The sequence below is a fragment of the Grus americana genome, chromosome 17 (assembly GCF_028858705.1).
Source record: "Grus americana isolate bGruAme1 chromosome 17, bGruAme1.mat, whole genome shotgun sequence".
Classification (NCBI taxonomy): Eukaryota; Metazoa; Chordata; class Aves; order Gruiformes; family Gruidae; genus Grus; species Grus americana.
In genome coordinates, this window is record NC_072868.1 from 3,600,903 (window position 1) to 3,625,707 (window position 24,805).

The following is a 24,805-nucleotide window of genomic DNA, read 5'->3' on the forward strand; positions in this document are numbered from 1 at the left end:
ACCATGAAAGAATAGGTGATAGTCCCCCTGGAAAAGTGCCCCCTTGAGTACATGCAGCCAAATAAAAAACACCACTGGTGCTGGGGAGAAGCCATGAAGCACCTCCACGCCATGTCCTCCCTTGCCACTGTAGCCAGGCTCCATTTAACTCAGGAACAGAAACCTCACTTCTTTAGCATCTCAAACAGTCCAGAGCATACAAAAAAACCCACAACCCTATACTGAATTCTAGCTAAAACTAACCACCACAACTATCCACCAGCAACACAAACATGAGGAGGGCTCCTGTGATGCAGAAATGCATAAAGAAACACCCTTATTTCTTGCATAATTCTGTGCCATTCTGTGTCAGCACAACAGTGACCACAGGCTCCAATGGCAGAAGCTAGTGGAAAGAGCGTAAGAGTTGGAGAGCCCCACTGATACAAGCTCTGCATCTCCTGCCCCGTGAAGGACAGGGGTTTCAGAACTGGTGGTTACACTTGGATCATCTGGTTCAAAAGCTACTCATGGATCTGCTGCTTACAAACTTGACTTGTCCCTCTTGATACCTAGGTATACTCCTGGCTTCCACAGTGCTCTGCAGCAATCGGGTCCATCGATACCCGCACTGACGTGCACATGGCAGTGTATCTTCCCACCAGTGGCTCCTGAAAAAGGATTCCCTGCTTGATCCTTTATGTAAGTTTGGCCCCTTTTAAGTGCAAAGAGGAGAGAAACAAGAACATATAGAAAAAGAAAAGTGTGGGAATGAGAACCAGTGCCCAGGACAGGCAGCTCAGCCCTGGAACCTGGGCAGTTTCCTCTCATTTCCCCATCATAACCAAGAGCATCACTTTGAGCTAAATGACACATGAAACAGTTAGACGAGGTCCCTTACAGCAGGGCTTTTGGCTAGTAAAGAGAACCCAGGAAATCAAACTGCTTCCTTTTTGATTTTATTACTTGAGGATCAAAGATCCAAAAGCTGTTTTCAGCACTGGACTGAACAGTTGTAACTGTTCTGACTCGAAGGAAGAACATCTGCTTCTGTTGCATCTGGCAGCACACTGAGTGCCTTCCCTCACCACCCAGAGGGTTTTCTTGCTGCATCTAGATCGCAGGTGCAGCAACATCAAGGCTAGCACTGTGCAAACCTGTCTGGGTCCAGACGTGCAGTATCACTGTGTACGCAGCTTTGCCCCTCAGCAATGAGCCTTGCTACGAAATATCTCTTAAAGACAACTATAATGCTTCCAAATGCAAGCTGGTGCATCCCAACCCAGTAATCCCTCACCTGAAGATCTCTGCACTGAGCTCTGCTGGACACTGCATTGCAAACCAGCCCCCAGCCCAGCGTAAACCTGCAGAACAGGGCAGGGAGGAGGGACGTCCCTTTGCCCATGCTCTGCTGCATCACAGGATCTAATTACAATCTTTACTAAGAGAGAAACACGTTAGGAGGAAAGACTAGCACAGGCCATCCCATCTGGAAGGCTTCCCATGTAAGGCACGTAGGCAGGCAGCCCGCAGCCGTGCGTGCTATTTGGGGGCTCGGCTGGGCGCTGTTTTGGCTGGCAGCAGACTTAGCCAAGGACACAGCAGAAAGCACCTTGGTTCCCCGTGCCAGGGAAATCAGGTTTGCCCGTCAACTTGGTGGTGCAATACCTGCCTAAGAAGGGAGAGGAAGGGTCTGCTTTGCATGCAAAACCTGGGCGTCGTCTGACACAAGCCCTGCAATCCTGCGCTTCTGGAAGGCTCTGCTCCCTGCCTTGAGCCTTCACTGGCTGCAGTTCTAATGAGTCTCTTGAACAGATTCCCACAGAGCCTGGCTGTGTCCCGCTCTGCTAACAGGTCTCCGCAGGCACTGATTTCCTTCAGGCTGGGGTGGTCGTTGCTGCTGCAAGATGGGCTGATGGTGGGACGAGGACAGAGCCTATGTAAAAGGCTGCGCTGAGCATCCTACGCTTGCCCAACAGCTGAGGGGAGATGGCAGCCAGGCCACACGGAACTGCAGCTGCTCGGGTGAGCAGCCCTGCGTACCCGCTCTGGGCAGAGCTACGCTGCCTCCCGCACATGGTACCTGTGAGGGACACGGACCTGCCCTGAGCCAGCCAGACGCGAGGCACCACTTGGATGTCCCTGCTCTCCCTACACACAAGAAGCATGTCTCAAATACACCAGGTTCTCCTCCTCACCAGCCTTCGGAGGGAAATTCAGGCCAGGGAATGCACCCAGGCTTGTCCTCAAAATCAGCACACATGAGGCACTGCAGGAGAAATGCAAAGTCAAAGAGAAGTTAAAACTTTTGCGAGGCTTTTCAAGAGGGCTTTCAAAGTCCTTTTCATTCATTCACGTGACTGCAAAAGAGCTCCACTAGCATCAGCAGGGGAAACCTCAGGCTTCAGATTTTAAAATGATCTTGTGCTTAATGGGAAATGAGTCACATCCACATTTCTACAGGACAAGATGCCTCCTTTCACCGCATCTCCAGCAAAGGCCTCTGAGCAGTATCTCAAGAGCAGGCAATTGCTTTAAGTCTCCCCATGTCTGAAAATAGTTTGGAGTGCCCACAGCTACACTCAGCGGGCTACAGCAGCACTCAGATTGTTCTGTCCTCTTCTCTGGCATAAAAGCTCAGAGACTTATGTATTTTAGATGGGGCATTTAAAGGAATGCCCACTCGCGCGCTACCAAGTACTCTGCGCATCAAAAGCGAGCCTGTAAATTGCTGGCAGCAAAGTTCTGTGAGCATCTTCCCTTCGGCACCCATTGGATATAAAGCAAGAGCTGTCAGTTCTGAGCCTCTCGCACAGACTTGCTTGTCCAAACTAAATCGAAAAAGAAATAAAAATGAAATAAGAAAACTCACATTTCTGAAAACATTACCACACCGCACACTTCCATACCTACAGCATGCAGCCCAAGCCCTGCAAAAATCCAACATTCCCCAAATATATCCTTTTTTAAGAACTGGTGATGAAAATAGTTGGCAGCAGCACTGCTACAATTGCTAGTGTGTGACCTTTGATGTAACAACAAGCCGCCTTCTGAAAGGAAAAACCAGTTTTCAGCTCCCCAAACTTCCCAGATACATCATGAAATGAAATACATGGTGAAACATAGTTTGAGCCTGACTTTTCTCATCTCCCCCAAACAGAGTCCCACATTTAGCAACTAGTAATCCAAAATTTTACAGTATCATCTGGGTGACAGCAGGAATGTATTTGAGTTTTTTAGCACGTGAAGCCCATGTTTTACATACTGCATGTCGCGTGCACACTCAGCTGGAGAAAGGCATTTTTTGGCCATATGGTCTCAGCTGAACCACCCATCGACTAACCTAAGTCCTTCAAACTAAACACGCAGATGCACAACTGGGGACCTTCCAAGGCAGGGTCTCCTGGAAATCGGTGCTTTGTTGAAAAAGTCAGGTTTCATGCAAAGATGAGAGCTCTCCTGCTGCCTGGACCAGATAGCCCAAGGGCATCGGGGACCATCACCGCAGCAGTGTGCAGGACCGTAGTGCCCAGCTCTGCACAAAATAGATCCCTGTCAACATATTAGAGGAAGCACAGGCTCTGCCGAGCACTTATCATACTGTTCCCTTCTGCCAGCAGTTCAAATAACGGGCTCTCTGCTTCTGAGCAGGCACCGGGCTACGCCCAAGCCCCACAGCACATGCCTTCAGTGGCCTCACCAGCATCTCAGCTAGAAATGATCATATGGAAAAGTCACCCAGGGCAGGGGAGGAAGAAAACTTCAGGTGGGAAACCTGAACATTTGTCACCTCCGTTGCACAGCCACACCTACAGGAGGCTCATGGACTGACTGACTGCTCAGCTGGGAGTTTGACCTTGGAGATGCAGAGCCACAGACCTATTCCACCTGGTGCCCGTGTGGCCAAATGAAGGTTAAGCTTCCCTGTTAGAATGACCACGTAGGCCAGCAAACTATTTAGTGTTGTACATACGTTGTGCAGTAGAGAAAGTGGTTTGTAGAAGCAGGCAAGCATTTCTTTAGAGCCACATTAACTCAAGCATTGACCCTGTGGAGGGATGCGGAGCAGCAGCATGGGAGAGATGGCCAGATGCGCTCCTGGATACTTGCACCAAAGCAGGTTAAAAAGTTATTGCGCTCTGCCAAGCATCAGGGCTGACTACAGGACTTTTCAAATCACTGGCCTGCTTCAACCACTCATCACGTAACTAAGCGAGTCTTACGTTGCCCATCCAAGCAAGCAGAGCCCATCTCAACTGTAGGATAATAAGCAGTAGGGAGGGGCAGTAACTTAGCCTGCTACAGCTCAGTGGCGAAGGGGATGCACACTTCCCAGAGCATCCAAAGCTGACCTGAAAATGAATCACCAATGCTGTTTGGTTTCTCTCTTTCACCAGACTTCTACATAAAAATTATTTGCATAACTTGTTTGAGTAACGGATGAATACTGCTTCCGTGTGCAACACAGCCTCAGTATTTGCACGGAGCAGCAGGAAGCACAGGTTGCATCAGTGGGAATTATGGTTTTCAAGGTAATTGCCAATGATAATTGTGGTTAATAACACCACTAAGAGAAGCTGGTATACAGGAGGAAATGTTGAAGTGAAGCCGAGAAAGTGAAGTGTTTCAAGTTTTCAAGATCTGCCAGACCATCTGCAGATCCGCAGACAGTCAGAAACAGAAAAATCACTGACCAAAGCAAGCTAGGGCACAAAGCCAAAGCCTGTCTGACCCCTGTAAATGCTCCCACTGAGGACCAAAGGGGCTGAAGATCATTTAAGTTTCTCCTCTAAACTCCTGTGACCACATCGCACCCAAATAAAAGCATTAACCCAACGTTACCAAGCACAGCTGAGGTGTGGGGCACCTGGAAGGTAAGTGTTCAGAGCAAAGCAAACCACCTCAAAGCCACCACGTTTCATTCCCCGACTGGCAGAGAAGCGATGGCAGCCCACAGAGCAGTTTTGCTTAATGCAGGAAAAAGGCTCTGCATTTTACTTACTGGAAAGCACCCCTATGAAAGCACAGATTCCCATTTTGAAAAAGGTGTTGGAAGAGGGAAAGGACCTTTTCCCAGATGATGCAATGTTACAGGAAGAATTTGCACAGTGTGGAACCGCGGAAAGCCTCCAGTAGAGCAGAGATGGGGACTGCGGGAATGTCCACCCTGAAACATCTCTGGCGCCATTTAAACTAAAACACACTCAGAGCCCAAAATCCCTAAGCTGGTGCGTGAGAGGTACAGGATGGAGACAGCAAGTTCTGCAGCTCCTGCTCCACCAGCAGCCTGTCCCCAGAACAAGGTACGAGGCAAAGAAAGGAGCCTTCTTCTACTGCAGACTCCTGCACGGCGGCACCTGCTCACGTGCAAGGTCGCTGGGGGCAGCCAGACAGGCTCATGGCTTCCAATCCGCCCTGCGTCCAGAATTAGAGCAGCCGAAATGCCAGGCAGAGCTTGGCCAGGCCAAGCTCCTGCCATCTGGGGAATGGGCTCACGTGCTCGCCGCATGGGCAGCAAGAGCCCCGGGCCCTTCCAACGCCTGCACTAGCACTCTCGGGCTGCGTGCTCAGCTACCGCCGCTATCAGCTGCTCACAAACTCCTGCTGCCATTTGGCCTTGGCTGTGCTCAGGAGACCCAGGAAACCTAGAGCCTGAAGAAGGGTCTGCCTGGACACAGCTTGGTAGTTTGGGAACAACAGCCACCAAAACAGAAAAAATACAATTTCTCCCTCCACTCCCAGCCTTGCTTATCCCATCTGACACAGGAATGGCACTCGAGCAGAGAGAGCCCTTTAAAATCTGTCCTTGAGAAAACAGATTACCTTGAAATGTGAAATTTGGAGAGACCAGCTGTGGAAGATAATCAGAAAAAGACACCATTTCATCAGAAAAAAATGCTCGTATTTGCATGGATTGTTCAATATGGAAATTCTCCTAGACAGACTGCCCAAAGCAGAAGGGTCGCCAGCAGGGTCTGCACCGCTGACTCCAGGAGGGGGCTGAAATGACTTTCCAAAAAACTTTCATGAGAATATTTCACAAGAACAGGACAGACTGCCCAGCCCTGCCCGTGCTTAACATCACCTGTCTCCCACCCCAGTAATACATGGCAGCAAATACCCAAACGAGTTCTGGGAAGGCCAAGAGGTTTTTTGAGTAAAATGTTTACCAGAAGGCTCAGCCTCTACAATCCCTGCAGTCATGCTCGAATCCTGTTGCATCATGACAAGGATCAAGAAAGAAGTAGCGTAACGATGGAGTGTAACCTGGGAGGGGCTGGTGAAAAGGTTTTCCCAGTACGTTCAGAAATATTTGACAGCACTGAAAGAACACTGTTGAGTAAACCTGGCAACAGAAATCCCAGGGAAAATAAATATCTTATCAATTTAACAGCATCACCTTCTAAAACCATTCAGTTAACTCTTAAACCTGCATTAAAACCACCCCATGATTTTCCCCTCCAGTGCCCCCCATACACCTAGGTAGGACTTAGCGAAGCTCCACTGTTAAATCCATCTCTGAGCCAAACCACCTCAAATAAAAGTTGATCGTGTACCTAGGATGAACGGGTTCCTATTGCTGCAAAGAAACCCAAACCAGGCTGGCAAACAGCGTTGTGCCGTGCCAAAGCAGGAGCCCTGTGCTCTGCAGAGCACGACGTGCTGTGTCCAGCCCCCAACGCCCATCCTCTCCAGCCCAACGGACTCAAATACAGGCTTTATCATGCTTGTATTTTACAAAACAGCTAAAACAGAGCTTTTTCTAAAGGGACACTGGGCCATCATCTGCTCTATGATCAGGGAATCAGTCTTCTAATCACCTTTAAAAATAGCCATATGGAAACGCAGCTACAAAGAAAACACCCAATGCCCTGCATGGTTGCTAGTGTCCCATAGGAAAAACCGCATTAATCTTTCTGTCCTTCCTTCTCATTAAACACATTCTCAGCTACTCTTTCTATTTGCAGCCTTTCAGAACCCGAACAAGTACCAGAGGCACCTAAAGAAATAATATTTATCTTGTGCAGTCCAGCCACTGTTCACTTCACCATACTCTGAGCGATGCCTACAGCACAGAGCCCAGCTGGAGGCGGACACTGCTCCAAAATCAGTCGTTTATTTACTGACTCTCCAGAATTCTCTCCAATTTTCCCACTCAGCTGCCAGGCTACGCCCTAAAATCTACTTCAAGCCTCTTCCTCTAGACTGTGGGATGCTCAGACATCTCTAAAGGAACCGACACCTCCCTGCTTACACTGCTGCTGGTTCATCAAGCAACATAAGCAAGCGAGTAAAGTCAATGTGATGGAGTTTGTATATCCGATGTACATCCCTGAGAGCCGGAACATTCAAGGGTAACAGTTTTAGAGAAGATATAATCCACAGCAGCCAGTAAGCCCCTCTTCAAGGGAAATCTACTATTATTTGGCCACATTTGACAAAACAAGGGAGTTTATAATACAGACCACATGTAAATGCCCCGGTGATGGTGTCAGCAGCCTTTCTGCGCTGACGGGTATCTGCTCAGCGGCAAGGGGAATTCTGCTCCTCCGTGGTTTCACGTTTTTCCTACTCGCTTGATATCGAGTAACCATCAAGTCAACAGGATATACATTAACTCTAATTATGTTCTTACTTTAAGTATTTTACAATACAGGAGAACAGTCAATGAAGAAAAATGATAGCTTTTCCCCTATTTAGAGGAAAGTTTAAGATTTTTAAAGGTTTTTTTTTTTTTTAAACAAAATTATCATGCAGTGTTGCAACAAAACTCATATGCAAGGCATATGCAGTAGGTCACCGATTTTGGCTGACCTCAGCCAGCACATCTAGCCCAGCAAGCCAAATCCACAGAACGATGTAGAAGAATGTGAGAGTTTGACATAAGTAATATTTTCAGAGGAGCACGGACTATTTTTACCAGTTCAATGGGAGGAGAGCTTATTTCCAGCACAACACAACTGATTCCTCGTTTAAACAATTTGCAGTCGGGTCACAAAACATAGCCTGGACGAAGCTTCTATAAGTAAAATAGTCAAGCTGCAGCTGGGAAATGCCCCATTTGGGGAAATACTGCATCTCTGGATGGAGCACACTGCCAAATTTTCAAGACCTTCTAGAAACACTGAAAGCCAGGCAAGCTGATTTCAATGGAGGCTTAAACAATATCTATCAAGGCCATGATAGGAAATTAAACTTTTAATCAGATTTTTGGTGGACATTTCAACTTCATGCCTCAGAAACCTCTACAGGCAATGGCCAGATGTTGCCTGCTGGACTGCCATCTCATTCTATACAAGGAATATCTCTTAGAAGATGGTCAGCAGCGACAGAAATGCAAAATATGTTTCACCATCAGGTACCCCGGTGTGAAAAAGTAACCAGGAAGGCCATCAATTTCCTTGAGGAATTCCCCTAAAGAAGGGAGATGACATCTGCAAAAATGACGGGCTTTGAATTTACGGAAAACTGCCATGGGTCGTGATTTCATATCACACCACATTTCGACATTTACAAGCGATGTGCAGAAATGCAAACAGAGAACTGAAACCCTGCTCCAGCCACGCGCAACAGCTCTGACGCAGGGCTGGGCACCGGAAGAAGAGGCAAGCTCATCATGCTGGTGGGAGTCCAGAGGTCTTGTCAAAGCAATCAATACTACAGCCTAGCAGCTCTGGGCACAGAAAGCCCACCAGGCACAACAAATGCAACTACCCACAGGAAAAGTGCTGTGCTTGGAACAAGCATCCACTTGCACCTCTTCTGGCAAAGCCTGACCGCTTTGTACCCTGTAAATGCCACTACTCAGAGCAAGTCTCTGAGCCTGAGACCTTGTCCACTTCTTCTGCTCCATTCACACCAGGGTGCCAGGGGAGAACACACAAGCCATTCATACAGCTAAAATAACATAATCAGGTTTTCTAGTCCAATGAGCAAACTGAAGGCTCTGATCTTCCATGTCCTGAATCCGTACAGGAGATCACCATCCTCTCTGTCCATGAACTTCATTTATCCACCCCAAGTTTCAACTCTCCTGCCAATATTCACAATATGCCATCATTGCATAACCGCTGTGCCCCTCCCAACAGTAAGCAAACTAGTTTTAAAACATATCATGGTGCTGTAATATTACAAGTTTCATAGGCTTGAGAAAAATCCGGGAGCTATTGTCTGTGCACAACCCCCCACACTACTCCCCCAGGTAGTTACTGTGCAACCACATGCTCAGAACCATGCAGAAAGGTGTCTCTGAACAGAGTATAAGCCAATATTCTAAGACAGGGGAGTAAGAAGCAATTTCAACATCCCTTGTGTTGAATCAACAGAACCAGACCCTCTGTCAGAGCAATGAGCAGCATGAGGAAAAAATACTAAATAAGAACATAAAACTCACCACAGGTCTCATTTACACAGCAATATTACACTTCAGCACTGGGACGTTCACAACAGCTCAGCCAAGAGCCTCAGACTAAACCAAAATACTGCGCTGGGTCAGAACAAGGGTCTGGTGGTTCGCCTCCAGGAGCAGCAGTTGGAGATGCTGTTTATGGAGGGCATGTGAGCCTGGCTACCATCAGCAGTTCAGTCTCAACACTAATCCTTGGCAGACCTGCTGCTGGTCCTGAAAAGTGACCATTAAAAGTCAGGAAGAAAAGGGTAAGGCTAAACCAGCTCCATTGAAAGATCTTTTTTCCATTCACGATTAAATTACTTTCCTGAACAATCTTTTGTGGGAAACCTCACGAAAGTGGTCTGAAAACAGCCACATCCGTGCGCTCAGTGCCACCCACGCTGCACTTCGGCAGGTCTGCCAGCAAGACTTCACCTTACAGTGGCTCCATTGCCTTTCCCAGCAGACTGCACTGGTCCATGCACAGTGACCAGATTCCGTCGTACCACCAGGGATGCAAATCACATTTACCAGTTCGCAGGACCCCCTTTATTACCCTCTCTAGACAGAGCAGGGCTGGCAACCTCCCAGTCCTTGGCACGGCAGCCCTTTACAATAACACACAGCATACCCTGGCCAGCAGCTCTGCAATTTCACATTCAAGTTCCTGCAGTCCTCTGGGGCGCATGCCATCTAATCCTGGGTGCTTATTGACATCCAACTTGTTTATCTGGTCAAATACTTCCTGGATATTCCCTTGTATTTATATAGATGCATGCTGTATCCCTGCCAGTAGCAGCCACCAAGGGTTTCAGAGCAAAAGGCTGGGTACAAACAGCTCCAACACAACCCAAATGAAAGCTGCTCCCTTGATTCAAGGCTGCTGCCGGTGTGTGTTCCCAAGCAGGAGAGCTTGCACAACCCCTCTCCTTACTGCTCAGCCACAAAGCAACCGCACAAGTGCTGCCCGAGCATCTTCTTTCTTTACAGACTTAACGGAGGGAAAAGTCCCATTCTGCCTACAGGAGCAGGACTACAGGTTATCAGAGCTCAGTAAAAGCTACTTCCAGTGAAAATCTTCTATAATGCTGAATGCCCTCTCACAGAGGCACAAGTCCAGGGGTGCTTCTGACTGGGCAAAACCACAGGAGACCAAAGACACTGTGTAATCAAGTGGTCACCAACCTCTAATACCTGTCCCCTTCCTTCATTGCACTGCTGCGCAGAACAGCACAAGGCTGAGAGCACTTGCCAGCTCCCCGTTCCTGCCCTGCATCCTGTGACAGAAAAGGCTCCGCAGAGCAGGAACAGGGCTTGAGATCTCCAAAACATCAAACAAACTATCCTTCCCAGCATCTCCCTGCAAAACAGCGTGCGTACCTGACAGGGATGAGTCAAGCTCTGCTTCCGAGTCAGCCCTCAGAAGGGAAAAACAATTTCAAGCGACTCCGTGCCTGCCAACTGTCTGAGTAACATGGCACTAAAATACCCTGACTCACAGCATCGGGGAAAGCACGCCCCCCACACTGCAAGCCCACAGGACAGTATGTGCCTGAAGAAGGTATTTTTCTGCTCTCACATATTTAGTTCATCCCTTTGGCACAACCATTCACCCGGTAACTACTTCAGAGATTTCACTAGTGATAAAGTAATAAAGAGTGCAAGCCATTAACAGAAAGACTTGGGACAGAAGAACCTCAAGATACGACAGAAGAAAACTGGCAGATGCCAGGTCTCAGTACGCACATATATAGCCTTTGGAAACAAGCTTCAGACCATGATCCCTATGTTTTCCAGTCCCTCAGGCCAAACCAAGAATCTCCAAACCCTTAAGCAGGCATCACCATGCTGTCCTAGGGCAGCACCATCTTCGTATCTCATCTGCAACCAAACCCACAGTAGGACAATCAGAGTGATTACATGAAATTGGTTAATTTTTAGTCCAGCATGGCCTTGCTCTAAACAGCTCACAGCCGAAGATGAAGTCTCCATCCATCAGTGGAAAAAAGCCTTGGAGCTACACCTGAGGACAAGCTATGAGTCCTTCCTGTCCCAGTTTGCACTTACAGACGAGCACCCGAATACAGCAGCTGTTTCCACTACTGCCACAGCACTAACCGTACTGATTGGTGACTGTCCCAGAACCGGGAGAGGAAGAATTCCACCAAAGAAATCAGGAAAGCACGTGACCTGGATGTGTCTGACTTAAAACAAGGAGTAAAGGGAGTAGCTGTTGTAAAACCAGGTTTCTATTGATGCTCCCACCATTCCCACTCTTGCACCACCCACACAGCTCAGAGTCAGAGAGGGCCCCAGAAAGCAGAGATGTTCTCGTTTGGGGAAATGAGAAACACTGCTCTAAGGCCTTCAGGGAGATGCAGCCAGTTTTGTAAACCCTCTCCCAGGCTGGAAGATTTCACAGAACCCACCAGAAGACAGCTACACTTTCTGTGATGGAAAGCTATGACTATCACTGTCCTTGAAGGAGGGTACCAGATCTATAGCTTAATAAAATACAAGTACATTAAATGTATTTTATTACCTACTTTAGGTGCATCTAATCTGCCTGATTTCCAGAAGCAGAGCATTGCATTGTCCAGCAATGGTTCCAAAGTAATTAATGTCTGCCAAGATCATCAATCCACCACTCCGCTCTCAGCATACACAATGAGATGACATGGATTGCTGAGGATGCACCCCAGAAAGCCTCTCTGATTTTCAGAGCTGAGTGGGGCCATTTCCCTGGGGAAAGGAGCTGTGCTGAGCCTGAGTAGCGCTGCCAGTGTAAACCAAACACATTTTAACTTTTCCATAATGCTTCTCACCCCTCTAGAGCTCACTCAGATTCCCCTGCGGAAGTAATCCCTCCACAGTAGTAACAGGGGAACAGCAGGATTAGGTATGGCTGTTTGGTAGCACCTGCAACACAGCTTTGCTCTCAGCAGCCTGCAGGCACGTACCTGCAAACGTGTATCAGTAAAAGCATCCTTCCCAGTGGTGAATTTTTGTTCTTTAAACAAACAGTGTGATTTAGGGATGTGCTTTCACTACCAGAGCAGTGTTGAAAGAGGCTGCATCACTGGAAGTATGTCAAGACATCCAGGAAATTACCAAAGAAATGAAGAGTCACTTTGGCACAGGACACTCCAAAGTCCCGGAGCCAGCGGGAGTAGCAGAGCAGAGTGCATCATGTAGAAGCTGGCTACAATTAAGCGCTTCTGACAGTCTCAATGTTAACAGCCAGCATTCTCAGTCACAGCATCTGTGCATATGACAGCAATGGACAACTGATACCTGCAAAGGTATCTAGAGAAAAACAAAACACAGTGCTGATCTGGATCAGGGAGACCAAGCACTTTGTTCTCAGCAGTTTTGGGCAAGATTATTTCTGCAAACAGAAGAGGTCCAGACATTTACAGCAGAAACGCAACTGAAACACAGCTTCATCTGGCTTCATTTTTGACCGTGGGATGGCACATCCCAGAATGAAACACTCCACGTCAAGGAACAGCCACCAGACTGGGGTGCAGCCCGCCAGCCCCAGGAACCGGCAGGGGTGGTCTTATTCCGTTTGGCCCCAGCAGCACATTTAGACCGAACCAGTGTTTGACAATCTGTATCCTCTCTGGAAGACTGCTGTCCAAAAAATATTTCCAGTTTCCTAATAAAAACCTTCAGAAGTGCTCTGGAACTTTTTTTGGTTTGGGGTGGGTTGTTTTATTGGGGTTTTTTTAAACATTTTCTGTAGTTTTTCCCTTATAAAAAAATGTATTGAAAGAAGTCTCACAGCTACAAGCCCTAAATCCTTTCTTACATTTATTTTTAAAAAAAAAAACCAACACCTTCTCCATTTTATCTTTGCACACCATGTTTGTTCTATGCCCAGAATGGGAACCATAGGCAGTTATTCTTTTGTTTAAACAAATCGCCAGTAAGCTCTGGCAGCCTTTACTATCTTTGTTTCTCCTTTTTAGATGTGTTATTTCATATGCAAACATAAGAAAGCAGAAAGTTGATACACTCCCAAAGATGGCAGAAGCCAGCAGCGCCCTGGGATACAGGGAGGCTAGAAATAGTGTGCAAAGCTCTACCTCCTGCTGCTGGTCCCACCAGACACCAGCAGTACCGCAGCTGGGGTGACTGGTTGGAGAAACAAAGGCAAGAACTTAGTGCTTCAGCTATGCACAGGTTATGTAGAGAACAGGCTTCATCCGGGCACCTTCACACCCCAGGGTCTAATTAAGAGAGTGTTTTGTAAGAGATGATGTTCTTTTTGAATTCCCACCTGGTTATATTTTTACCTCCACAAGCTGCCCAGGCTGATGTTTATATGAGATTATTAACAGACACTTAGCACAGAACTATGTGCAACAGAGGTATGCCTACAGCACAGTGAAGGCATACTGTAATCCCGCTCTAGTTAACACTACCCATCACAAAGTCCTCAGCACTGCTTCAAGTCCCCTGCAAGTGCCCTCAGTGTCCTGGCTAGTTTGTCCAGTGCATTTCGCCTGCAAAGCCTGTGAAAGGCACTGTAGGGATCTACCTGCACAGTAACCACAGTGTTATTGACTTCAGCCTTTCCACAGAATTATGAAAGAGATTTCACTTGTGAGAGCAGCACTTTATCAGAAACATTTCCTGGAGCTTTTGTTCCTTTTCAGGCCACATCAGCAATACCAGAGAAAGAGGAATCAAAAGCAGCAGGGACAGAAATACTTGTAACGTTCACAAGCAGCAAGAGATATCATAGTGAAACAGGCAACAGGGAAAATGCAAGTGTTTCCTACTGACTCAGAATGTTCATTTTGAACTACATAGTCCTAACAGCACCAAGAGGACGATACCATGACAGTAAATGTCACCTATGTACAAGTTCTGGAGCATGAAGCAACCCCATGTACTGCCCTTTGTGCTGAAAGAGCAATTCCACATGGCTTGGGATTAGACCCTCTGAGTGGAGCCAATTGGGGCAGCCCTAGACTGCTACTGGCGCAGGAACCTTCATGTGAATCTGTTACGGCCAAGCTGCTCTGAACTGCTTGCTTTTTCCAGTCCATGCAAAACTTGAGACAGCTACAGTCAGCAGCTCACGGCAGCTCCAAGTTTTGTCAGGACACATCTCTTCTCAGAGACACTCAGCGATGCCTTGAAACTTTATTGACTTTCCCCCCCCCAAATTTCTCCTCTCTGAAAGCAAAGACCATGGTCTTGTATCTTTTCTCTCAGAGCTGGGCAGTCACCAATACCTTGGGATAAGCTCAGCACCTTTTCCCATCTAGCAGACTATGGAGTTTCTTAGAAAGCAGCAAGTAGCCAAGGTATTTTAAAAAGATCCAAGTTTTTCCCAGGAATTCTCTTTTGCTTTTAGAGGCTCTTATTTTTTTGACCTTTCATACAGTGTGACAAGTCTCAAGTGTTTTATGAAAGCGGGCTTGTTCAATAGCATTAAACACAAAATGTGAAAGGACAAGACAACAGCAAGCACATTTTGTTATTGAAGAAAAGCACGCGTCCAGAGAGGCACACACACACACTCCTAGAAGAGTAATTATATGGGTCACCACCCTTAGCCCTGCTTCCTCAAGACCTCAGTGCCACAAGTTTGCAGGTCAGTACCACACACATCATGTTCAGCGTCCCTCTTCCATCCCTCCCACTGGCATTCCCAGCTGACAGCTCCAGGCCACCCCAGTGTGACAGAACCACACTAGGAGAGTTTATCCCAAAATAGTCAGGGAAAACTGTCTGCTAAGGAGGAAGAGACACCTTATTTTGTAGCGCTGTGAACACCACAACTGACAGACACACACAATTTTAATATCCACTCCAAGTTTTGCTCAGCATCACAAATACCCCAACAAAAGCCAGAATTAACAAGAAAAATCTTCACCAAGACCAAATTAAAGCTGTAGGCTGCTGCTTAGTTGTCACCCAAAGATTTATGGGCAAAAAGAATGATGCACCCACTCCCTCCAACCCCAGCTCAGCTGCCAACCCTGGCCTGCCAAATGGTTTTGTTTATTGGCACACCTTTATCTGAACAAGTTTACCACGGAGTCTTCATTCAGAAGCTGCAGTTATTTTACATCTGAGTGAGTTAGAGAATGTATTTAACTAGCAAGGAAGTAAATACTTCCCACCCCTTCACCTGTGTCTTATCAATACGATTATTTGCTAGGTGGTATGTGTAATTCTTTTACTGAAGCAGTAGCTCTATGGATAGAAACTCTAGTATGAACCAAATTTTACAGTCGCAGCCAGAACTACACTGGTATAAACACGTTCCTTTCTGCAGCAGGGTAGCCCCTAGTCACCTTTACACCAGGAGACTGGGGGGGACCCTCCAGCTGCACAAAATCCCTCAGAGCAGCCCAGTTCTTCATCGTCAGATTATCTGGTGTTTTTATTGCAATAAGACTCCAGCTGCTCTGCTGAAGGGACTCATCATAACCCAACAAGTTACTGCATCTCTAATAAGGGGTACATTTATTTGTGCTTCTGTACTGCCACATACAGTCATACCGATGCAACATAAACGCATGCTGGTTCAAGGGAAACAGCAAAATGCACGGGTGGGCAAGGCGCTGTTCTGTTTGGGGACACAGCTGTGCTGTCACCTGAGCTAGTTCAGCAGGTGAGCACTAGTCCTGTTTCTCAGACATCACCAGTGAAACCTATTTTGCATCAATATGAAAATTTCAAGTTTCACATGGCTTTTAACACTTAGTAACTACTCTGGTAAAAAAAACAACAACAAACACACTTCAGATAGGGCAGGAAGTTAACTCTTCTTCCCAAAGGTAACATAGCCTTCTGAAAGCATCACAGTGCTATACAAGTTCAAGTGCAAGGAATCAATATAAAAGCTCAGGTTTTAGGAGAGCCTTTCTACCACAGGAGTGGAAGCTTGCCAGAGCCACAAAACATAAAGATGAGATCTGGGGTTTATTAGCTTTTTGCTGTTGTATGTTAGCTGTTCCTCATCCCATGTCTCTACCCACATCTACCTACTTCACTAGGGAGTTGTGGCACCTGCCTAAATACAGTCTGACTGCTCGTAGCTTTTAGCAGGTACGACTGCAAAGGCAGAGCTGGAAGTCAGGAGCTCGCTCTGCTACGCTGGGCCACTCCAGAGCATCCCAGGATGGGCAGAGAAACTCCATGGCACAGCTCTTCTCAAACACACTGAAAGCAAATACCTGCAATACCTATGTAAGGATCAAAGCCTCACAGGTTTTACCATGCTTTAATTCACCTCAGCAGACATCAACACCGTTTGTACACTTTGGCATGATATTTACACGTTCTATATCATAATAAAAACAGAAATTTACCAGTAAAAAGCAATTTTGTCCCCAAGTTTCTTCTCATTGACATTTCTGTCCAGGATGTTGTAGCAGATGTTGGTGGTCGCCCCTTTCATCCACTCAATGAAAATCTTCCCCTTTGTCACATCGAAGTTGTAATTCAGAAAGGGTCCCGTATGGTGACTCTTCCAGTAAAACTCTTTAGCAACGTCACCCCAAAATTCTGCAGAGACAACGGCCAGAGCTTGTAACCCAGAAACGGGCACAGGGAAAGCAGACAACACTCCAAGGAAGACGAGGGGCAGCCCCCACGATCCTGCACCCCACGCGTGGGGGGGCTCACCGCGGCACAGCGCCCCTCCTGCCCGCCCGACACCCCCAGCCCCGCTCCCCCCCTCACCGCCGAAGAACCGGCGGCGCCTTGCGGGAACCGCTCCCCCGCCGGCCTCTCCCGCCCCGCCGCGGCCCTCCCCCGGGGCGCAACGGGCAGGGAAGGGGCTCCCGCCGGCGGCACTCACCGTGCGGCTCCTCCACGGAGCGCTGGTAGAGCCGCTCGTAGTGGGACAGCGAGGGGACGTGCGCCGCCGGCAGCAGCTCGGGCCGCGGCTGGTACAGCCGGGCCTGCTCCTCGGGCAGCACCATGGCGGGGCGCCGGCGGCTCTGGATGGGCGGGCGGCCGCTGAGCCCGCTTCAAAGCGGCGCGGAGCCGGGGGCGGGGACGGCGGAGGCGGCGACCCGCCCTCACGGCGGAGGGGAGTGAGCACCGCCCCGGAGCGCCAGAGCTGGCCCGCCCGCCGCGGCGGGGCCCGCGGAGCCCGGCAGGCAGCCCCGGGGCCGGAGCAGGCCCGAGCAGGCCCGGGCTCGCCAGCACGCGGCTGCGGGGCGGCCGGCGGTGTGTCCCTGTCAGCGGTGTGGTCCTGTCAGCCATGTCACCCTGGCAGCCATGACCTCCCTGTCAGCCCTGTCCCCTCTGTCACTGGCGTCTGTTCCTGCCAGCCGTGTCCTCCGCCCTTCAGCCACGCTGTCCCTATTACTGGTGTCTCATGTCATGTCCCCCTGTCAGCCATGTCCCCTCCCTCAGTGGTGTCCCCCCATAAGCCCCAACAGCCATGTCTCCATTAGTGGGGTGCATCCCTGTCAGCCATGTCCCCTCCTTCAGTGGTGTCCCCTTGTCAGCCATGTCCCCCCTTCAGCCACACTTGGCCCCCTTAGGCCTGTCTCCTTGTGACAGTCCATGCCCCCCCACCAGCCATGTCTCCCCACACCAGCAGTGTCCTCCCATTAGCAGTGCTGCCCCATCAGCAGTGTCCCCCATGAGCCATGTCCCCGCCGCCTCACCAAGCCCAGGGGAGCAGCCCAGGGCACTGTCAACAAGATCCTCCTTCCCCAGCCCCAAGACAGGCCCAGAGGCCATGGCCACATTCAGTGCCTGCCCCCCCCCCCCCCCCCCCCCCCCCCCGAAAACAACCTTCATTTTGATTCAAGACACTCTGCTTCCCTGCCACTGACTGGCTGTGTGAGTACATACAGCGAGCCATGTCAGTTCACCAAGCACCTTTCCCTCCCCAAAAAATGTTACAGATCTTGTGCAGTTAGCGAGAAATTAAACAATTTTCTTCACCAAGAGGGCAGTCAAATGCTGGAAACGGGGCTCAGGGTAGCAGGGGGGTCTCTGCCCTTGGAGACAGTCAAGACTCCGCTGGACAAGCCGCCGAGCCAACTGGCCCTGTGGGAGCAGGAGGTTGGACCTGGGCACTCCTGAGGGACCAACGTGATTCCGGGAGTCACTGGTCTTAGAGGCAGGAGCTGCCTACGGTGGTACCTCCCACAGCAGGCCCCTTCTCAGCTCAGTTCTTAATGTAGCCTGCACTGAGCCAGGCTGCCCCCATGGCATTGCCTAGGCAGGCTGCTAAACCTTGAACAACTCTTCTGCACTGGGGAATACCAGCCCTTTGAGCGAAGCTCTGCCGTGCCCAGGGAGCCACTCACTCCAGAGCCATAGGCAATTTTTGGTGGTGGTTTGGAGTGGGGCCAAGGGGCACTCAAAAGATGAAAGTCCATAACCTCGAACTTGGCACAATATTCCGCAGGCTGAAGAGCAGTGTCCTGGTGTCAGTGAGCAGGTACAGCCTTTTCCAGGATCCTTGGTGTTTTCCATGGTTTAATGCACTCCCTGGGAGCATTGCCTTGCTGTACACTGCAGGAGATGCAAACCTGTGGACAGGTGAGCATCGTTGGCCACTCCATGCAATGTTCTCATCAGCAAAGAGGCCAGAAACAGTTCTACAGACAGAAATGGCTAGTGCTGGTATGTATTTTCTATTAAGGATGGTTCCTAGTTTTGAAGGGCACATCTATGCTACAGCTCCCTGCTCTGGTGTTAGTCTGCTGGCTGCCCAGGGCAAAGTTTCTTCTGTGACTCCATTTGGGAGGACATAGCTGGTTTCCTCCAAGATGAAACCCAGGAGTGGTTCAGATGATACCTCCCTCCATGGGCTGTATCCTGCGGGCAGCATCACTCCAGAGACACTCTCTACAGCTCTCCAACGTGACCTCGGCAGGCTTTACACCCCAAATCGGTCAGCCGCCCTCACACCACACTGTAGCACATGTAACAAAGCTTCCTTAGCCATATGGTACAAAATCACTGTCCTGGAAAGCTACAGCATGGCCTCATATTATTCATTTCATTGTTATTAACCAAAAAATCGTAGGAAGGAATAGTTAGATCTTAGAGTGCAGGGACTCAGTCTCTACTAGTAAACCACACTGATGTAGGCAAAGTCTCCAGCACAAGTCCACATCCATCCAGATGCCCAATTTTAGCATATTCCCTGTTGGAGCTTCAGCCAGGGACCACCAGTCTCTGAGCTCAGGCTTGCTCCATGGGCAGACCTAGTACAAATACAGCCAAACCCTGCAAGGTGTTTCCCAGCCAGCACTATCGCTACCTCCGAATTTCCTATTACAAAAAGGGGTTTTTGAAGAAAAAGTCAATCTGGCCATGCAGTCTGGGTGCTCCAGCACAGATATTTCCAGAGGTCCCCAGGAGCTACAGGAGTTGCACTCCTCCAGCACTCCCCTTGGAGTCATGGTCCAGGCACAGCCCCAAGAGTTTTGGGGTACATGTGGAACATCATTTAACAACCCCAACTGGAAAGCACACTGATCCCCTCCTGTGAAGGGGGACAAACTCAACACTTCTGAAGTCCTTCAGAGGCCGCCTCACACTGAAAATTTTCTATTACAAGTTGCCAACCCTTAGTTTTAGCAGCCTCCATCTTGAGGATTTTGCATTTACCAGCAGGGCTTAGCAGCTCGCTAACAAACCTTCTGCCCCCTTTACATGCCTGTAGTTCACCCCACTGCTGGGAAAGGGCTTCATCACTCTCCCTGTCACAGGACAGGTGCCCCAGCACCAATGAAGAGGTGGTTTGCAGATCTGGGAGGCACCCTCTGGTTTCCTTCTCATTGGTATTTGCTTTCAGCCATTTGTCCAGCTGAAATTTTCCACCAGGCTCAGTGACAGCATGATTTCTCTCCAGCAACTGTTGCCTGCTGTGGGCAGGACACAGGGAGCCACGAGGCCGGGACAGCACCATGGCCCAGCAGCTCATCAGCTGTCCTCCATCCAGCATTGCCCAGTATGGGCTGCCGCAGCCAAGGGATTTTGTTGTGCTTAGCTGCCCACAGCTGTGGCTCAGGAAGCTGGGAAGACGGGGAGCAGGTGGATCATCTCTGACAACGCACCTGCAAAGAGGAAAACTTGGAATAGCCTCCTAGACATGCTTTCCTATGCTGTCCCCTATTGCAGGACTCCGATAACTCTCAAAGTGCCCATGTACAGGGCTTGCGAATGACATAGTTGGTACTATCGGTCGAAACTCCCAAGACACAAACACAGCCCTTCTCAAACTTTCATTTCAGTGGTCTACAGCTAAAATATGGACATGTCCAGGCCTCCCTGCTGTGATTTTATAGGCTCCAGGGAGAGGGCTCCTGCTGTGTGACCATGCTTTGCTGCTCCAACATCCTCCACCCCAGGGCAGCTTGTGTCCAGCTGGGCTCCTGCCTCAGGAGCTGGTACATGGTGGAGCTGGATGCTGCAGGGTTTGCTCCGAGCTTGGCTCCCAGCTCTCTTCCTGACTCACCAGGCTGCCCTGGAAAATCAGCTGCATTCTGGGCCCTTCATTTCCTCTTCCCATAAAGGAATAAAAACACATAAAGTGAACACATTAATGTATATTAAGGTCTCTTGCAGAAACTCAGAGGGTCAAAAAAAGGATCCTGGCCAGGATATGTGGTGCCTTGCTCCCACTGCCTGCTTGGGGCACTCTGAAAACAGCCTTTCTAGTGCAGCACCCGCAGCAGCTCAGCGGCCGTGGTGGGACTCTTCACTGCACCTTCCCTGACATGCAAGACCTCAGTCCTAGAGGTGCTGGGGGTGGGGGAAAGAAACCGGAAAATCAGAAATGATCCATGTGTCTCAGGCCTTCTCTGTGGTGGGGTGAGCGGGAGGCAGCCTCGCATGGAAACTTGTGTTAATTTGGGAAAGCACTGATCCGGTAGAGCAGCTGACTTACCTGGGGGGCTCCAACAGGGGTCACAGGACGTTCCCTTCTGACTGGCCTTATTGCCAAAAAATGTGTGTGAATCACATCCCTGTTCTTGCAAATAACTGAGCATATCAGATATGTGGTAGCTTGAAACAAGCAGACCTCTTCTCCCTCCACCTGCCCCCCTCACCCTGCTCATTTGATCCAAACTCCCTTCCACTCTAAAATCCACTTGCTGCTAAATCTGTGTGAGTTAGGAGTGCACGGGGGTGTGCCCCACTGAGTGCATGCTGCCAATGCAACTCAAAGGGTCTCTCCACGCTTCTCACCATCTCTGCTGCCCCAGGGATCCCACTGAGACGCGGCCCTCCCACGGAGCACGCGTCCGTGTCGCTGGGCTGTGCACTGGGTGAGGGTGTCCACTTTGCCCGGGATGAGGCTCTGCTGAGCGTGGGATCTGTGTAGAGGATGATTTGGGTCAGCTCTGGGATGCTGTCAGTGTCAGCTGCTTTTGGGACCGGCTCCGAGTGAAACCTGTGGAAGGGGCTCTTCTGCAGCTGAATGTCTTGTCTTTGCCAAAATTTGGGTGTGCAGCATGCAGCACGGCAGGAAGGATGCAATCCACAGCAGTGGAGGAAGCAACCCAGGAAGGCACAGAGGTGTCTGAGCAACAGTGTGATGGCTGAGGTCCGTGTGCTTGCATGGAGGAGGAGGACAGCAAGCCACCTCCTCTCCCACTGCTGTCCACTCATCCCAGAGCATCTCCTGTACAGGGCAGCCTGGACCAGGGCCTGGCGAGGCTGTAACAGGTCTGGCCGGGCAGGTTCAGTAGCTTGGTGAAACTGTTGTCAATGATGGTAATCAGACAAGACATCTTTTTAGCATGGACCCAACCCCTGCTGAACATGTCACAGCACAAACAAGCTTATGCCTTGCACGGACATGCCAGAGGCAGTAGAAGGCTTTATCAGAATATCCTGCTGTGGGAAGGGAAAGTTTTCTTGAACTATAGGTGACTGTAAGGGCAGGGAATTGAGGGGCAGAATAAAGGAGCAAAGGATCTGGAAGGAATCCCAAGCGACACCAGCAAATGCTCCTGGGACCTGCAGAGCAGGCATGAGAGAGGTAGCAGGGTGGATATCTGACAGTAAGGGTCAGCCACATTACAATGGGCCTGTGGTGCTCATGCCCTGGCAGGTGCCCATGCTGGCCCTTGCGTTGGGAGGGGACACCACGAGCGAGCAGCAGGGCTGCTAGCAGAGACCTTGAGGCTGGTGTGGCTGGTGCTGCAGGCTCAGGCTTGCAGGGACAGAAGAGAAGGCACCGTGCAGCACCACGACCACTCGTGGGCTATGCCGCTGGCATCCTCCTTCTCCCATACCTGATGGTACCCTGTGGACTGAAGCAGTGTGGATCCCCGGAGCAGCATCCTGGGAACAGCAGAGCCACAGTGAGCCAGAGGAGATGGGGTGGGAGGATGTGACTGGGCTATGGATCTTCCTGCTGGGGTTTTCCGTGCTAATTTTCAGCACATGGCCAGGCTGGGCAGCCCTTCACTTGTGTTGAATAAATCAGCACACAGCGGCAATGGGGTTAAACACCGGATCACACACATCTCCCCACCGATGACGCTCCTCCTCTGCATTGGCTGCAGAGGAAATTTTAATCAGCACTGTGATAACAGTCTTTCAGTCCTGCTGGGAGTTATCAGCTCCTTTGTTTGTAGATGTAACTGCTCGATACTGATACAGCTCTGGGTCTGGCACACAGCTCTGCAGCCCTGTGGCTCAAGCAGCCTCCCTCCCCTCCGGCCGGCTGATCCCAGCTCTTGGGGTATCGGGATGCTAAAACAGGCCAGGTTGTGCTGAGCACAAGGATCAAGCCCAAGCTGTTTCATTTCTGCCTCTGCTGTCACTGCGTCCTGGTTTCAGCTGGGATAAAGTCAATTTTCTTTCTAGGAGCTGGTATAGTGCTGTGTTTTGGATTTAGTGTAAGAATGGTGTTACACCCTGATGTTTTCAGTTGTTGCAAGGTAGTTGTAGTGCTTACACTGAGTCAAGGATCTTTCAGCTTCCCACGCCCTGCCAGGTGCAGAAGAAGCTGGAGAGCACAGCCAGGAGAGCTGACCCAGGCTGGCCAGAGGGATATTCCCTCCGTAGAACGCCATGCGCCGTGTGTAACTGGGGGAGCTGGCCGGGAGCGGGGATCGCTGCTCGGAAACAGGCTGGGCATCGGGGGTTTTTTCCATGGGTGGTGAGCAATTGCATTTGTGCATCACTTGTTTTATATATAATTATTTTTGCTGTTGTTATTATTATTGTTGCTGTTACTATTATTATTACTATTATCTTCCCTTGTTATCCTATTAAATTGTCTTTATGTCAATCCATGATTTTTTTTTTCCCATTCTCCTCCCCATCCCACTGGGATGGGAGGGGTGAGCAAGCGGCTGCGTGGTGTGTACTTACCAGCTGGGGTTAAACCACAACACACTGGGAGAGAGACCTCTGAATTTCAGGCTGTTTTAAGCTTCAAAGAGAAGTTGATGAATATCAGAGCCTGGTAATTTAGCCCTCTGCAGAGTACAGACAATATATTAATAATCATTTTACATGTAGATGAGCTAGAAACGCAATCAGGGTTATAAATCAAACCCAGGAGACATGTTACGGCTGTTTGCCTGAGCTTTTTGAGCGATCTAGCCACAAGAAAATGTCTGTCTGTCTCCTAGATGAGGCCAATTAACCTTATAAAGATGCACTCTCCTCTCACTGCGGCTCGTTTGTTTACTTGGGCTCTGCCGGCTGCTGCTATTTTCATTCTGGAAGAGGGGGCCAGGTCAGTAAGAGCTTCAGCGGAGGCTCGGGCTGCAGAGGAAGGGAAGCTGGGCTCAGGAGAGACGGTGCCTTGATCACATTAGAGAGGTTGGGGTTTAATAACTGGCTTCCCCATGTGGCTTCATTGCTGTCCCTAGGCTTCAGAGAGTGTCCTTGCACAGCCGGAAATGTAGCCACCTTCTTTTGTCCCTGTTTTATTGAGCATCAAGAGATAACTGGGGCTCTGGGGTGCTCAGTGACTGCAGCCCATGGAGCAGCCGTCTCCTGCACGCTCCTGCCTGCACCTCGGGTAGCAGCGGCCCAGGCAGCCTGGGCGGGCAGGCAGCAGCGGCGTGCCCTCTGCTGATGAGCTGCCAGCCATGCAGGTCTGCTGCGCCAGGGCCCGCAGTGCCAGCCGTGAGGGCCCGCAGTGCCAGTGGTGCAGGGTCTGCAGTGGCAGCGATGTGGGGTCTGCGATGCTGGCAATGCAAGGCCCACGATGCCGGCAACGCAGGGCACACGGTGCCAGTGATGCGGGGTCTGAGGTGGCAGCAATGAGGGGTCTGAGGTGCCAGCAATGCAGGCTGCAGAGTGCCAGTGATGCAGGATCCAAGCACGAATTCGCTGCAGCCAGGTCTCATGGCGCAGCACGGGAGCTGGCCATGCTAGGTCTCATCCCAGCCATGGGGCCTGCTTCTCCGGTACCCAGCAGCAAGAAAGCCATTATGGGCACGGGGGGGCCTGAAGCCGTTC

The 24,805-nt window shown here is 49.9% G+C and overlaps 1 protein-coding gene across 3 annotated transcripts in view; it reads right to left on the minus strand.

Annotated features, from left to right (window-relative positions):
* Window positions 1–17,379, minus strand: part of ACSS2 (acyl-CoA synthetase short chain family member 2) — a 33,304-nt gene extending 15,925 nt beyond the window's left edge. The window contains exons 1-2 of one of the 3 annotated variants that reach the window (XM_054845085.1): window positions 17,199–17,379; window positions 16,708–16,903 (exon numbers count right to left, since the gene is read on the minus strand). In XM_054845085.1, the coding sequence (XP_054701060.1) occupies window positions 16,708–16,903; window positions 17,199–17,322 (320 nt within the window). In that variant the 5' untranslated portion in view covers window positions 17,323–17,379. The remainder of the gene's footprint in view (window positions 1–16,707; window positions 16,904–17,198) is intronic. The other 2 variants (XM_054845086.1, XM_054845084.1) reach the window with 2 other exon arrangements.
* Window positions 17,380–24,805: the final 7,426 nt, after the last annotated feature.